Genomic DNA, 17,485 nt, shown 5'->3' with positions numbered 1-17,485 from the left:
TTCGTATAGATTGGGATTGATTAGTGCAATTTTCTCGATCTTAAAATTGAGAATTTTTCTCTATTTCATTGAGCTGTTCCTTATTTTATAGTGTGTTTGGTAGGGTGGAGAAGAGAGAGGAAAGAAAATAGATGAAGAATTTTGTAGAGAAAAACGGAACTTTAGATTGTTTAGTAGAGAGGAAATGAGGAAGGAAAGAAAATAAAAATTCATGGAGCTCACCAACGTTTAATCCTTCCAACTTTGGGAAGAAAAGATGAGGGACAAATTTTGACAAAAAAATGAGATGTAAAATAACAATTTTAACCTTCATCATTCATCATATTTTGTTTGTATTGGGGTATTATTATAAAATGCTTTAAATTTAATATTTTCTTTTCACTTTTCTTTCTCTTCTACCAAACTATATATGAGAGAAAACTATTTTACGTCTTTCACCTAGGCATTTTACTTCTCTTTCTTTTCTTTTTTCTATCCATCCTACCAAACATAACATTAAGTGTCGGAGAGTTTTCTTTCGCGAGTGGCCCCGTTCTTTTCGTATATTCGAGTTTAGAATTCGAGTTTTGCTACAGTAAAAAGCTCTCAGAAACAGTCACATCTAACTTTTTTACTACAGTAAAAAGTTCTCACACAACATTACATTTCAACTTGAATTAAAAACTCGAATTAGCAAAAGCTCTCACACAACATTACATTTCAACTTGAATTAAAAACTCGAATTAGCGAACCTAACGGGTTATTTCCTCCGCTTTCTTGAAATTTTAAACAACGTTCAAATATCCGTATCGGGTGAGTTGTAGTTGCAGGGATAAAGCAAATTTTAGCCCCGTTTTAGCCCCAACAGTCCTTCAAGGAAGATATCCCTTAATGAAAACTGTGAGGTCGACGGACTAAAACAGGATTTTCCATGACATTTCCCATGGGATGGCTTTTTTATTTTCCCACTTTCTATTTGGATGTTTCTGACAGTTTCCACTCTGAAGACTTCTAATTATTGTACCTCATAATAACTACACAAGAAGACTTCTAGCACATATATGGCGGAAACGAAAAAAATTAAAGGATGAAACGGCGCTAACGAAACGGCCACCAAAAAGCCCTATTACGAAACAAAAAATCAAACACGAAACCAAAAATTAAATGCACGAACCAAGTACAAAACTATCTAGCACATATATGTAATAAAAATAAGGCATATTTTTAATATATAAAATATTTTTTTGAAAGTAAATAGACCAAAATGCATGTTTCAATCAAGACTTGTCTTTTGATTGAATATTATAATGTACAGTATAAGATAGCTATGAAAAAAATGGTTTTTATCAAGGCAATTTTTCATAATTGTGTAATAAATAAAAAAATTAATTAAGGGGCTAATTTCAGAAGAAAAATAATATAAAATGGCAATTAGGAAAAAGTAGTTATAAAGGTCGCATTTGATAATATAATACATTTAGAGGATGTAAGAAAACTAAGGAAATATGCTAAAAAAAAAAATATTACATGAAAGGACGAAATTAGAAGAAATTGGTAAGTCTAGGCTTTAGCAACTGTTAGCTAAAGTGGGCCAACCACGTCGTATGCATTGGATCTCAGACGTTCTTGCAACCTCGAGACCTCATTTTTCTCATTGCCGTGGTCATGGAGGTGAAGGTTGTGTCCATTTTATTGCACCTTCGCAGTCACTTGGTCAGTCTAGTCACTTGGTCAGTCTAGGGCTGTTCATAAACCCGAACAACCTGCAAACTCAACCCACACCGCCCCAACCCAAGCCGAAAAAAGGTGAAGGTTGTGTCCATTTTATTGCACCTTCGCAGTCACTTGGTCAGTCAATGGTCGGTCAATAAATTACTGCATCCTCATTAAATCTGAGCCACAAAATAAGAAAAAAAAATGTAATTGAACTTTAAGTCTTTGATTTTTTAAATATTGAAACCGACCACCCAACCCACCCCGCACCGCCCCAACCCAACCCGAATATCGTTGGGTTGTGAAATTTTTCTCACATCGTTGGGGCCAAATATGTGCAACCCGCACCCTTTGGGGCGGGGAAAAAAAAGTCCTTCCCCGCACCAACCTAACCCATGAACAGCCCTAGGTCAGTCAATGGTCGGTCAATAAATTACTGCATCCTCATTAAATCTGAGCCACAAAATAAGAAAATGTCAAATGTCACATCTAACATTTTCTGCTACAGTGAAAAGCTCTCAGAAAATGTCACATATCAACTCGAATTAAAAACTCAAATCCGCGAAGTGAACGAGGCATAAGTGTCGAAGAGTTTTCTTTCGCGAGACTTTATTTCCTCCGCTTTCTTGAAATTTTAAACAACGTTCAAGTATCCGTATCGAGTGAGTTGTAGTTGCAGGGATAAAGCAAATTTATATATATATATAGATGAAGTAGAAAAGTAAGTACTAAAGATACCACTACAAGTGAATTCAGATAAGAAAAAAAGAAATATAATTTTAGCATCGGATTCCAATATGTTTAGGTAATTGAAAACAAGCAAACATTAGTCAAGCTGATCTCTAGAAGAGAAACGTGAAAATATGTTACAGAAAGGAAAAGCTCGAAGATAATATATATTGCCAATTTGCCACAAACGGCGGAGAAAAAGAGACTCGAATGTCCAATCTTGGGGCCACTTCAGTTAGTTTAGGTTTGTTGACTTTTTTTGTTTTGTTTTTGTTTTTTTTTTTTGAAGGTGACATTTCATTGAATATTGGACACCGGAAAAGATGTATGAATCATAGTATCATGCTTAAATGAATAATGAGCACAGTTTGTTTATTAACTTGAACTAAGATGTCTGAACTGGCACATATGCAACTTATATGCCATAAAGAAACTAAAAAGGAATGAATTGAAGAATTTGTTTATCGTTACTTGAATCACATGCCAATATATAAACAACGCTGATATATACATAAGCATAATATATAGCTCTAGCATAAAAACCATATCTCCTAGTGAAAGAAAAAGTTAAGTATAAGGCAGTATTTTAATAATTTATTTATTTATTTGGTTGTGGCTGTACAAGGCATGAAATTATAATATACTAGAGCAAAAAGCCAATGATTCTGTGCAAGGTAAATACTCATCACGATTTTACACTTAAATCTCGTTCATTTCACCGATTCGAGTTTTGTTACAGTAAAAAACTCTTAAAAACAGTAACATATAACTTTTTTGTTACAATAAAAAACTCTCACATAAAATCACATTTTAACTCAAATCAGCGAACTAAACAGACCTTTAGAAAGTTGAAAATGAATCTTTCTCAAGGCCACTTTCCGACAATTTGGTGCAAATCTCTATGGTAGGCAAAGAGTGGGTAATTAAGATGACGTGGTCCCATTATGATTCCATCCAGCCTCAAATCAAATTCACATTACAATTATCTTATAGAGCTCATATATGTATATGTTTATATATATAGAGAGAGAAGGCATAGAAATCAATATATTGGATAAGAGGGCCATAAACCATTCCCCACTTCTTTTGTGCAACAACTGTCTTTCTTTCACTACCAAATTAGAGCTACTTTTCCCCACTTCTTATATATCTAAGATTTTTTTTTTATATGGAATCTTAAAAAAAGAAAAAAAAAGTTCTTTTTTTATGTGATGGCCCCCTTTTGTGAGTGGCATCCAAACCCCAAAAAAAAAAAAAAAAAAAAAAAAAAACTGTTATATTTTCTTTTCCCGTACACGCCCAGGTCCCAGAGAGCACTAACAATTCAAAAATACAAATCTATGAGTGAAAATGGAATATCTGAGTGGGTTTTCCTATGAATAGTCTTTAGCGATATAGAATCAGAGTTCAGAAGAATTTGGGCTACTTATCCTTGTTTTAGGAAGTAATCTCAAGAACCTAACAAGTGGTATTAAAGTCATATTTCATACATGACTTACGTAAGAGTTGAGATGGAAACTCCATCGTAATGTGAACGCGGTGGAGATCTGGATGGAGTTGCGATCTTTCTGATTTTTCACTTTTAAGAAATATGGATTTGAAATTGAGTTTAAAAGGGTTTGAGCTACTTTTTTCTAATAGGTTAACCTTTCGAATCGTTCTGAGCTTTGAAGTGGCAAATTAACGTACGCGTTGGAGCACATTCATCAGCACGCGGTGGAACAGTGAAAGTTACAACTCCACTATCTCCATCAATTATCAAGAACTTTTTTTTTTTTTCTTTTGGAAATTTAAACTCGAGAAAATGACACAGTTGTGATGACTTAAAGAGGCATTGGCATGAACAAAAACACCATCATGACATCCTTTGCATGGTTGTAATGATCTCTCGTTGTGTACTTGAAAAAAATGCATGTCTTCTTGGTTTGAAGTACTGAACAGATCTTTTCAAAATAATACAGATAACACACCTTGGTTTAACGTTAGTAGGAAATTACAATAATACTTTTTTCATTCAAATTTTTAATGTGATCTAACAGTTTTAAACTGAGTATTATTTTTTTTAAATATCTTGTTTCGAATTCATATCGTCAAATTAGATGAAAATTATCACTACCAAGGTTGACTGTTGAAAAAATATTTTCCGTTCTTTTTGGGGAATAGTACCATTAACAATAGTCTAGGGAAAAAAGATGATTTTTTTTTGGAGTAACAAGAAAGATAATGCCTAATTGATAGGCGTGCCCAGGCGGGTCATGTCTTTTAAGAAGATTAGTTATGATTAGCGATAAAAACACAATCATATCCCTTAATGAATTATTATTATAAAGATGATGATGTTCAAAGTGAAGTCCGATTTTAAAGGGCACACACGTCCAAAGCCAGAAAGTTCCATCACTTTTTCCTCGCCCTTTTGTTGTGGGTTGTTGATGATTAACTCCCACTTTACACAGACAAGTCTAAACAAATTTTGCAGCCTTTTTAATTGTCGTTTTTCTACGGAAAGAAGACTATCTTTAGATTTGAGGAATTTGGTGACAAGTGTACCTTGCTAATTATTAACTTCTTCTTACTTTATCCTGGACTAAGTGAAAATTAAACACAGTAATCTGTTGAAGTAAAGAAGAAACGCTAGTGGCAAATGAATAGGGAAAGGAATCTGCCGCAAGTCCCGTGGTATTTAAATCGAAAGAAATGATGACACGGTTCGTTTGATGAAATGACAATCCCGTTGAACCAAAAAAAAAAAAAAAAAAAAAAACAGAAACCTTATAATTATTCTTATAGTTAAATAGTCAGTAATAAAATGGACTGGTGTAATGATCTTCGATTGTAAAATTAACATAGAATATTTGCTTCAATATTGATTGTCCCTCTTCGTGTTCTATTCTTTACTTTATTAATTACTCTTTTTTTTTTTTTCCTTTCTACTGTTATTATGAAAACATATTTAAAAATTTTGACAAATATCGTATAGCCTTAATTTTTACCACCTACTCTTAATTTACCATTTTTAATCAAAAATTATGTTAATAAAAGGGTACTAATCAAGAGTAAGTGATAAAAATCTAGATTTATGCACTTTTATCAGTCAGTCGAGCAATTTTCTCAAAAAGAGAAAAAAAAAAGAAGAAGAAAAAACATATTTGGTGTAATGGTAATAGATTGATTTTTAAGGCCACAACTTTGCTAACCAAAAGTCAGTAAAAGGAAGCGAAAAAGGAGGTGGAGAAAATGGCTGCTTTAGTGCTTTATGGATTATGAGTTAAAGAGCAAGAGTCTATCTAGAGGCAGCTTTTTAGCATATCAAATATCAAGATGTTAAAGTTAAATTTGATGACAGATAAAAGAAATTGAATAATAAAATAAAAATGTATTGATGTCAACAGCATCTACTTTAGTCACGAAGCTAGTTTGAAAGAAATTTACACCAAACTGGTTTCCCCACGACCATGAGTGGCTCTAGTGGGCAACAATAACAACTGAAAACTGCAAAGTTTACTGAATACTTCCTCTTTTTCTTTGTGCACAAAATGTATACCGAATACTGAGAGAGGATTAGTTTATGAATATATTAATGTTTATATTACATGCATCAGACCATATGTTTATTTATTGTAATTACATGCATAAGAACATAAAATTTTGGTGGTGGAGATTAGACGGTCAGTGATATTGTTATATAATATAATGTGAGACTATAGCTCCAACAACGTCGCTTTGGCCGAGTGGTTAAGGCGTGTGCCTGCTAAGTACATGGGGTTTCCCCGCGAGAGTTCGAATCTCTCAGGCGACGAGTTTTTTTCTTTCCGACTTGAAATTTCTTTGGTCAATTTGAGTTCTTGTGACCCAGATTTTTTTTTTATTTTTTATTATTGTCCTAACAACATGTTTTGCTTTTCTAATGTCGCTTGGAATAAAAAATATATATATTTCATGTAATATTTCATTGTTAGGTCTCTCTCTCTAAAAAAAAAGAGAAGGTATTTCAAGGTTGGGTTATGCCGTTGTGGTTTGTCAAAATTGAAAAATGTTTAGAGCATTTTTAATGCACTGTTATAATTAATGTGTCAATTATAAATTTAATATTTGAGTATAAAAAATACTTTATAATATAATGTTATTTGTTGTATTAAATTTCTTATATGTTATATTTTGTGATAAATTTTTCATTAAGTATAATATATGAGAAATTTGATATTTGATTACTATTGGTTGAAATGTTTATTTTTTTCATGTAATCAATGTAATTTTTGTAATTTTTAATTATTTTAATAATAAAAATTTACTTTTATAATTTTCAAAGCTTAATAATCATAAAAAAAATAAATTTAACGTTTTAAATAACATTATACATTAAAATTAAAATTAAAATAACATAACATATCATAATTTTTAATGTTAATACTAAATATACAATTAACATTTAAAAAAAAAAAACACTCCGTTTGTTTCTTTTTTCATGGAAGGACATGTTCTCAAACATCTATGCAATATTATGACTGATACTGAGTAGTGCTGTCATAATGTACACCCCAAGTTGTCATCTTTTCTTTTCTGAAATTATGATCGAGGAATGGTGACATTTTTTTTTTAGTGGAAATAATGGTGACATGTTGTCGTCACACATGCATGTCTAATCTTTTCGTTAATTTCTTTTCTTATTTTGGTATTTTAAAAATAAATAAGTAAAACAGACACGTATATATGATCGAGGAATGGCGACATTTTTTTTTATAATGGAAATCATGGTGACATGTTGTCGTCACACATGCATGTCTAATCTTTTCGTTAATTTCTTTTCTTATTTTGGTATTTTAAAAATAAATAAGCAAAACAGACACGTGACATGAGTCTATGATATACTCTGAACTCATCTATTTTAAACGTTTAAATCAATAGTTTTGCTTTTGCAATAATATTTTCTTCTTATAAAAAAATTTAAAATTTAAATATTAAAATTAAGAATCACTTATTTAAACTTATTTAAACACGTGAACCAAACATACCCTTTATAATCTTAGAAAATTTTGTAGATCATTCATAGTACCAATGCTGAAAATCATAATTGAAGCGTAAGTTCACAGCACATAATAATAAAACCCTAGGCACCTGCACCTCACTGCTAATTAAAAAGAGAAATGTTAACGCCTTCTTTTTATGTCATTCACTTTTTGACATGTAAATTCTACTATCTCAATTTCTATTTACATAATAATATATTAAATTAATAGAGTCCGCACGTTTAACAGTGAATGTATAGAGTATGCATAGAGTGATAAAGTGAGTGCTAGAAAGTATGCTGCAGTATTAAAACGAATCCTTAAAGCATTCTACTAATAGTTTTGGCTCAATGTTGATAACAGGACAAGGTAGTCTGCATTTGGTATTTTATACAGCTAATCATCAAACAAAGCCAATGCCTCTTAAATGAGCAAATCCAGTCGAATTGACAATAAAATGAAGAAAAGGATCCTTCTTAACATCAGTAGAGTAGAATCTCCAGCCCAGCTACACAACCGCATGAGGCTTCTAGTGCCCATACTTCTGAAACTCCCACTCACTGTTATCTGTTTTAACAAGACGACCAAAGCAGAGGAAAAAGTAAAAACCATGTGAAGTAATAAGCATCTAAAGAGAAGACCCGCTAGAGTGGGGCAGAGGAGCGTAAGAAGTGCAAAACGTACCCAGTGGGCAAACTTGACGTGTCTTCAGCCATCGGCTAATGCAGTGGAAATGAAACGCATGGTTACAGACCCCTATAGACATAGGACCAATAGTTTAATTAAAGAGACAAGAGTATACATAAAACTACGAAATTGCTAGAGTGCATAAAAAAATTATCCATCACGAGTACAAGAGAGACAAAACAGTGATATGTACAACACATGTCTCGAGTTAAATATCCACTTTATGCCTCGATAAAAGACAATCAGACATCATCTGGTTCAAGCAATTAACAATTGAAACAAGCAAGACATGTCATTATGTAAATCAATGGAATCGAAAACAGCTTAAAGAGATTACAAAATCCAAAAAACCAAGTAGTCTAGAATAGTGATACTAATGTAATTGATATCTGAAGCATCTAAATACCATATACCACTACAGGAATCTACCTTCCACATTTGGAAGAAAACTTTCATCTCAATATTATATAGGACAGACAAGACGTGATTACACAAGGAGTTTAATTCGAGTAGGCAGGCCAATTTGAGAAATGGCCTTTTAGAGAGTGAAACTTAAAAATAATACGAGAGAATGACAATTTCAAGTTTAAATGAGTAGTTCACTTCAAATGTATAAGCTAATAAATATCTTATAGAATAACCTAATTGAGGGGACTACATATAACCTACAAAGGCTACAATTCACAACTATGAATACAAAGCAATAAAAGCAACCAAGAGACAAGGTGTATCATAAAAAAGGGCGGCTGTCGGGCAAGCCCAGGGGTCATACCGACGAACTATAAGACTTAGAAGTACAAAAGGAATCTTGAAATCGACTATAGAACTCTGACCCAAACCCATGTCACTGACTAACCTAAATGTTGCCAAACGATATGCTCTTATCACCGAGTTTTAGAAGACATCACAACCAAAACAGCACTTTTGAATTTCAATCAATTTTAACGGAAATAAAAACCGGGGGGAATACCACATCATACAACAGAACAACATGTCTTTCTACATATCTATGGCATAATCTACTTCTTCATACATTGTAAGTTCTATGGGGCACTCCTTTTCCCCCAAAGAATAATCAATCGGGAACATAAAAGATTGTCAGATAAACTATCTTTATTTAAGAAACAAGAATTATCAATTACATTCACTATCTACTCATAAGTGCTAATAATTAAACAAATACAAACACAGAACAAGAAAACAAACAAACACACAAATTGCATTCAAGAATTAGAGCATTACCCCAAGCAACCGTACACTCCTCGCTTGTGGCGCTAGCTTGGTTCGCTTGGCACTCGATACCTATTACGCCCAACCACACAAACAAGTATGAAAACAAGAACAATCGAAAACCATAAGAAAACAAAAAACAAAAGAAAACACCAAAGAATCACCAAAAATCAACAGAAGATAAAGATTTCATTTCAAAAATCAACAGAAGATAAAGATTTCATTTCAAAAATCAAGAAAAGACGGAAAGGAAAAAGATAAAGAAACATACAGAGATCCATGATGTGGTTTCTGCAGATCGCACAGTTATCAACAACAATATCTGCATCCAAAGAATCGACCACACAATCAGCACAGAATAACCGAGTCGCAGCATTCGAAAACCCTAAAATTCAAGAAAATAAAGGGAAAATCGAAGAAACTAGGGTTAGGGTTCAGAGGAATTGTTAGTACCCCAGGCCCAGAGAGCGACGGCGTTCCACTTCTTGATCTCGAATCGCTTGGGCTTCTTGCTGGAAGGACCGGCGCTGCTCGAGGGCTCGCCGGCGGGAACCATGGGAACGTCGGTATCCAAGGTCGCCATGGATTAGTAAACTGAAAGAACTTCGGCAGGGTTTTTTGACGCTTTTTTTTCTAAGGGGAAAAGAGTGAAGAAGAGTGTCGCAACGTAGAGAAAGTTAGAGAAAGTTAGATGCCTCGGATTGTTAAATAGGACGGGACTTTTTTTTAATTATTTTTTTTAAAACTCGGACAATTAATTTTATGTGATATTATCACTTTATTTTGGTTGTTTAATTTTTAAATTTTTCAATATCACTCTCAATTTGTTTTTTATAGTTTTGGTTAATAGAGAATTTTTAAATTTCAGAGCAGTTGTGTTTCCTGTAGGTCCTAACTTGAAATTTTTACAAAAATATTTATTATTTATACAAGATGTTCCCTTTGCTACTATTAGAATATATTAAAAGTTGGAATATTTGTAATTATTTATATTGAATTTTTAGTAATTATATTTTATGGATGTTATTATCTATATTAAATTTTAAAAATTATTCACCAATTTTAGTGTAAAGGACCAAAATTTATTTGAAAACAAAATTTCAACGAGCAATGCTAATAACCCTTAATTAAATAAAATGGTCTGGAACTATAGCTATTGTCTAACTTTTACCTCAATTTTACTTCTATCAATTAAGTTACCCTCGAATACCATGTTTTTACATAAAAGGCTCCTCCATCATGATTCCATTTATTTTTAGATGGAAAGTAATCATATTTCAGTAAGCGTAGAATGATAAATATTATAAAAAAAAAAACATTAATAATTGAAAAAAAATTAAGAAAATAACTTTAAAAGTTAAAAACTAAAATTGTGGATTTTATGAAAACATATGGATTTCTGACAGAAGGGCCTTTAGTGTGTAATGGTGAAAATTAGAGGTCAGTGTGATAAGTGCCGTTATTTTGAGATAATTTATGAAATTAATCCTTTCAACTATTAAAGAAATTTATACCACTGCTACCTATTGCAGTTTTAATATACATCACTCTAACAGTGTGTTTGGTAGGGTAGAAAAGAGAGAGAAAAGAAAATAAATGAAGAATTTTATAAAGAAAAATGAAATTTTAGGTTGTTTAGTAGAGAGAAAATGAGGAAAGAAATAAAATGAAAATCCGTAAGATTCACTAATTTTTAATCCTTTCAACTTTGGGAAGAAAAGAGGAGGAAACAAGTTTGATAAAAAATGAGATGTAAAATAACAATTTTAATCTTCACTATTCATCATATTTTTATTTGTATTGATGTATTATTATAAAAATACCTTAAATTTGATATTTTATTTTCACTTTTTTTTTTCTCTTCTACCAAACAACACGAGAGAAAATTATTTTACTTCATTCACTTATATATTTTACTTCTCTTTCTTTCCCCTTTTCTATCCATCATACCAAACATAGCATAAACGATCGGCCAAATTCTACTCACATTTCCTCCATTGTCAAAGATAATCTACTAGAATCACCATGTTTTTGTTAGAAGCAATAGAGACCACTAGCCGTTGCCAGTGGCTGGTTGCCGGTATCGATTGTCAGAGAATAATATGTTAGGTTATCCCTGATAATATAGCAGATTATTCATACTTTGTAATAAAATTACACATTTTATCCAACGCGTTTGTTAGAGAGTAATCCAAATCTTCTCAGCCCTCAGGCACAGTTATCGAAGAGTATAAACATGATAGGTTGTTGTTGGAAAATGGAAGTATAAAATATAATTTTGTTTTTTAATATTAATACAAATCTTCCATGATTAATTAACGTACCTCATGGTATGTTTTTGCGACATTTATAGGCTTCTGGCACATGAGGAAATTAAGACATATCAACTTGCATGTGATTTTGTTAGTAATCCGAAAATCTATACTTTATTAACAACACTAAAAATAAAAAATTACAAGATAGATGAGCGATTTTTAAAATCTCCGACCTCTAAAATAATGCTCAGCACTAGCACTTTATAAATCTGATCCTCTTCTCCCTACCAACTAAACCCCATATTTATACTACTATTAAAACTATTAAAAAAGACTTTATTTAGGTTCTTAACATATTTTAAATTGGAGTTATACATGAGACGTTAATAATATATGTTTTTGGGGCGCTTAATAGATATTGCAGGTATCAATATAATTTCTTTTTACAGGTCTTTTTCACTTTTATAAGTAAGAAACTCATTGATAATTACTTCTTTGATTTATAGATTTAGCCAAAAAATTTAAAATTTTACGAGGAAAAATACTATAACAAAAAAAAAATGAATAACTTTTAAAAAAAAGTGTATGCTGTTGCAATGCAAAAAGTGTCACACCATGAAAATTTGAATGAAAAAACAAAAACGATTAAAAAGGAGATTTTTCATTTAAGCACCAAAAGTACTGTAATGCATCTATTTTATTTTATTTTTATTTTTTAATTTTCATTCTTCGTCGCCCGGCTGAACACTTAAATTATCTACTGATTCAGCTGCCTATTGGGTTAATGAAACTCTCAAGTATATCCAGATATGATAAGAATGATGGTTAACCAGTTAGCAATTTATACAAACTAATAACTAGCCAATAACTGATTAGGCCGTTAAGACGTTAAGAAGTTAATTTGGTAAGCAGTTTACTTGTTAGTCCAGTACTTGTACTATACAGCTAGCCTGATTAGTTTAGCTCTGCTATGTGTCATATTATTATTGATTGTTTAAAGAGTTAGTTAGTTTAGAAGTTAATATAGTATACTGTCCAGCCTATCAGTAGTTAATAATACATAAATATTTCCAGAAATCTATTATTTCTGTTTATCCCAGAGTTTCAAGAAGTCACAGCTTTTTTTTTATTAGGTTTTTAGCGTAATTGTCCCCCGAATTTATCGTGAATTAATAAATTGTCATTTAAATTTTTAATTTTGACAATCAACCCTCCGAATTTATAAATTTATTGTAATGTACCCATTTTACTAAATTTGCTTAAATTTTTTATCAGATTTAATGGATTAAAAATTAAGAAATTAAAATATTTATGTTACTTTGCATCAGGATGGCAAAATTTTTCACTGAACGTGCTTTTTCGACTTTAATTTAACACAATTATTATCAAAATGGACATATCGTAATAATTTTACAAGTTGAGGGGGTAACTTACTAAAATTAAAAGTTTAGAGGGCAATTTACTAAACCACAATAAGTTTAGAGGGTGAATGTGCTAAAAACTTTTTTTTTTAAAAGAAAATAAAGCTTTGCATTAAATAAAATTAAGAATATTTAGTCGCACTTAATTCGCTTCTTACTGAACTTCTGATCCAGCTACTATTGATGTTTTTATTTTCACTTTTATGTTTATGTTTATTTTCTTTTGTTCCTCCTGAAATTAGTGATTTCAATTTTGGTGTCGCTTATTTTTTAATGTGTTTCGAAAATGCCTAAATAAATGAGGATATGAAAAGATAACTTATAAGTTATAAAAAAGATAACTTATAAGATTTTTGTGACATAAGATAATATATAAACAATGACAGAAATAAAATATTATTACATTTTTTATTTTTATTTTTTTAAAAAATTTTCTTTCTCTTTATTAATTAGATGGTAATTGTTTATTTTTTAGTGGAGGGGTATAAATAATTTTTACCATTATGAGTGGTATTTTTTATTTTTTTATTTTTAAATGGTACCCTTTTGATGTTTGACCAACAAACATTGACTCAATAATTTTTAATTAAATAACTATATTAGTTAAAAGGTATTAATTAAGATGAAAAGGGTAAAATTTTTACCCAACAAATCAAGGTAAGTTGAGCAATTTTCATTTAGGATTGGTTAAGGTGTTCGAGATTTTAATCACTTTCGTCGTTCGAGTTTCTATAGTTATTAATGTTATTGACGTCTTCCTTTAGTGTCGTTATAAGAGCATGTGTTGGTATTTTGTTGTCGTTTCACTAATATGTCGTGTTCCATATATTGCTGCCGTTACCCAAAGTCGTCGTTTAATTCATTTCGCTGTAGTTTTTCGCTTCATAACTGGTGGTGTTTTTCAGTACATGTCGTATGTTTTTGTCGTCGTTTCCACACGAATACTGGCATACTGCCTTCCCTTTTACTGTGCCAATTATATAATCCTTCGACTCTGCTATTTTGGATCACTTGGTATATTTATACGCTAAACAAACTGCTAGCAAATTGATTCATTTCTTACGTTATTTATGAATTGTCCCTTAACCAACCAATGGCTTCCTGTCGTTTCTCTCTGTGGATTGATGAAACGACAACAAGAAGAAAGATAAAAAAGGTGACCATTATTAATTAAAAAAACATGCATGCATGGAACACTTGCTCTCACCCGTCTCTGGTACCATTTGTCAATTATTTTGTTTATTTAAATTTTCGCTCTCTGGATATTGGAGTTTCTCTTAACTGCTTTTTGAGTCTTTATAGTGCTTAGATTTTCATATATTTTTTAAAACTGAAACTTTTCATTTAGATTTTGTCGGATTGCTTTTAAAGAACCTTATCGACTGATTAAATTTTTTATCTGTTAAATTTATATAAAATCACGTAAAAATTTAAAAGTACATGTGACATTTATATGTATGTATATATGTATATATATGTATGTATGTATCTATGTAGATATGAGATCGTTTTGCATAAAGACGTGCTAAACGAGTCCAGGCTTCTCCACTGGACCTAGCAGAGGAAACAAGAGGAATGACATATTCAGATAAGGAAGCTAAGATTGCATTCAGTATAAGGTGATCCTGCCTAAGCCATAAAATGTGAGCTGGGTTAGGAGTATTTTGACCATTTACGGTTGTAGTATTAGGTGGATAAGGATGAGAACCATCTAAACCAAAAAAGAGAGTAAAATTGGGCTTTCCAAGAGAGATAGTTTAGTGAAGTCAATTTGAGGGGTAATTGAGTGGCAGTTTTTATAGTGACCAGGTGAACATAATTTGAAAGAAAAGCAACAATTGGATTTGGCTGAGAAGAATTATGATTACTATTAGCAGAGTCAGAAGCCATTGCAAGAGAGAAAAAAAAAACCAAAAGAAGAGCTCGTCAGAGAGAAAGCTCTGATACCATAACATAGTTGAATATTAGATTATATTTCACGCTTAAAGAACGTTTACAAGTGTACATATATATACAATTAGTAACTATCAACTGAAAACATAAAAGTGAAAACTAGTTACAACATATTACAAAATAGAGGATAATTAGCAAATCTATTGTTAGAAACTAGGAAGTATTGTTGCAGATTGTTATCTTCGAATCCGTTGGACCATTATCTCTAACACATATGTCATTAATTGATAAAATTTCTTTTAAGCCTCATGGCGAGAATCGAGATACGTTTTTAAAGTACCACGTATACCCATAGATATTATGACATTAATGTACATATATGATATATATTTGTTTGATGTATCATAGGTCGTCATAAATATTTTATATCTTTGGTATTATTGTTCAAAACCATGATATAGAATGACGTAGGAGCCAAAATCAAAGGAATTTCTGAGAAATTCCAGCTGAGAACAATGGGTGAAAATTTCGTAGAGTTCACACAGAAATTAAAGAACGAGTCAAAAAGGATAAGGATAAAGTATCAGCAACTCTATTTCATTCACTATATTAAAACGCCAAGATATCGAAACTGCAATTACAATGGGGAGCAACGAACGAACGACTCAATCAAGTACTCATGCGCATGTAACCTCCAAAACGATGACATTTCTTAGCACTTTATAAACGACAACGAAAAGACCAAAACGGCAAGTCAAATTATTATTAAATATAATACAGACAGAAACATAGATCCTAAAGAAGAACAGGGGAGGGTCAGTGGCTCACGCTCCTGCATTAAAAAAAAAAAAAAAAAAAAAAATATATATATATATATATATATATATCATTGCTACTATGAACGATGCAAGTATAGGGCGCGTTTAGAATTTATTTTAAAATAATTTTATTTTTTATATGAAAATGAAAATGAAAACGTTTTCAATCTCAGACAGAAATTATTTTTGAAAATGGGTTTGATAGTTTTATGAAGAGATTATTTTCAGTGTAAAAAATCCATTAATGTCTCTCTTTCTCTCTCTCTGCTGGAGAGAGGAGAAAACGAAAATAAAAAATGAAAACGACTAAAAGTCGTTTTTCATCTCTCTCATTTTACACTAAACCAAAAAATTATTTTTATTTATGTTTTTTGTCTTTATTATGCCAAACGCCGTTTTAAAAACGTTTTTATTTTTTTTTCTCAAAAAATATGAAAAATAAAAATGAGATTAATTTCAAACGCGACCATAACATTTTTACTCAAACGTTATTTTTAAATTAAAAAAATTTGGTAAACTTCAACTAAAAATTCTAATTTTAGCTAGCTCATCAAATTTTCACATTAACATTAAAAAACCCGTTTGTTTTGCTTATTAGAGTTGATAATTTGAGTTGAAAAGTGAATTATGTGAAAGAAAATAATACAAAAAGTTGAATTTAAATTTTTATAAGAAAAAATACTATAGTAACAATTTGAGCTATGCTTCAAATTAACGAAACGAACGGATCAAACAAAAGCATAATGAATCTCACATATAGCAAACTAAAAAATGAATTTGGTTCTTAGTTCGTCGTCTTCAACCTTAAGCTCCATCGCATCAGCCAACACCAAATCCGTAGCATACCTCTGTTCGTTTCACACTTACCTCCAACTGTGTGAGGGCGGCCATGTCAAGATACATGCATCATGACAAGTTGACGAGAATATTTTAATTTAAATTCTTAATTTTAGTTAACTTCCAAAAAACAAAACAAAAAAAAAATTAACTAATGTATACCTGTTAACCTTTTAAATTATTGTTTAACAATTAACACGCAAAACTTGATTGACACAAAGAAGTAAAATATTCGTCTTCTATATATGAACATCATGTCTAGCTAGCTGTGACCAAAAGGACATTGTTTATTATTATCTCTTAGGAAACTATTTGTCAGGGGATTGGGGAGGGGCATCCAGTCGACAATCGTAGCTACCACGTGAATGTGATCAAAGGGCATCACTGCAAAATATTTCTATTGAAATCATGTGTATAATATTGAATCGATAATCTGAAAATAGAAAATTTTTATGTTAAAATTTTAAAAATAAACTATTGATACATGTTTAGATTTGAATGGTTAAATTTGTATTAGAAACTGTTTATTTTGTATAATTTTCTTATTTTAATGTGATTTTCACTACCGTATGAGATCTATCTTGTAGGATCCCTAAAAATAATCTTAAGCATTTTCCGTAGGACACAGACCCCGACCTACCTTATATATATTGCTGGTAGTAAATGAACATTTTTTGTTTATTTTTAAATCATGGACATTGTTTAACAATGGATAATGGTTTCAATATTCATTTTAACATATAATAATGGCCATATCATGACACCTACATCAAGATATAATCAGTACGGGTTGAATTCCGGGCATGCAGCCACCAGGCACGTTTCTAAGTTTTCACTTTCATATTAAACAAAAATATTTAGATTATTAGCATTGTTATTCCTTAAACTGTGTCATTTTTTATTCCCTAGATTTTTAATTT

General features: G+C 31.1%; 1 protein-coding gene and 1 non-coding gene across 2 annotated transcripts; one reads left to right on the top strand and one right to left on the bottom strand.

Moving 5' to 3' along the window:
* Nucleotides 1–6,135: 6,135 nt before the first annotated feature.
* On the top strand, nt 6,136–6,217 carry TRNAS-GCU. Its single transcript has one exon. It is a non-coding gene; the product is annotated as a tRNA-Ser (tRNA).
* Nucleotides 6,218–7,669: 1,452 nt separating this feature from the next.
* LOC21410023 (RING-box protein 1a) lies at nt 7,670–10,028 on the bottom strand. Its single transcript, XM_024161450.1, has 5 exons — nt 9,795–10,028; nt 9,613–9,663; nt 9,354–9,413; nt 8,109–8,180; nt 7,670–7,991 (listed from the first exon to the last, which is right to left on the bottom strand). Exons 1-5 carry the CDS (start codon nt 9,922–9,924, stop codon nt 7,954–7,956), a joined length of 351 nt encoding a protein of 116 aa, XP_024017218.1. The 5' UTR covers nt 9,925–10,028; the 3' UTR covers nt 7,670–7,953.
* Between the last annotated feature and the right edge of the window lie 7,457 nt (nt 10,029–17,485).

The sequence above is a fragment of the Morus notabilis genome, unplaced genomic scaffold (genome assembly GCF_000414095.1).
Source record: "Morus notabilis unplaced genomic scaffold, ASM41409v2 Scaffold329, whole genome shotgun sequence".
Classification (NCBI taxonomy): domain Eukaryota; kingdom Viridiplantae; phylum Streptophyta; class Magnoliopsida; order Rosales; family Moraceae; genus Morus; species Morus notabilis.
The sequence above is the reverse complement of the archived record's forward strand: the minus strand, read 5'-3'. Positions and strand labels throughout refer to the sequence as shown.

Bases quoted from the DNA above. Each gene is read 5' to 3' on its own strand.
- LOC21410023 (XM_024161450.1), bottom strand. From the start codon at position 9,924: ATGGCGACCTTGGATACCGACGTTCCCATGGTTCCCGCCGGCGAGCCC. The intron at 9,414-9,612 runs GTATGTTTCTTT...TGGGCGTAATAG, and splicing joins AAACCACATCATGGATCTCT to GTATCGAGTGCCAAGCGAAC. The intron at 8,181-9,353 runs GTAATGCTCTAA...CTATGTCTATAG, and splicing joins GGAGTGTACGGTTGCTTGGG to GGGTCTGTAACCATGCGTTT.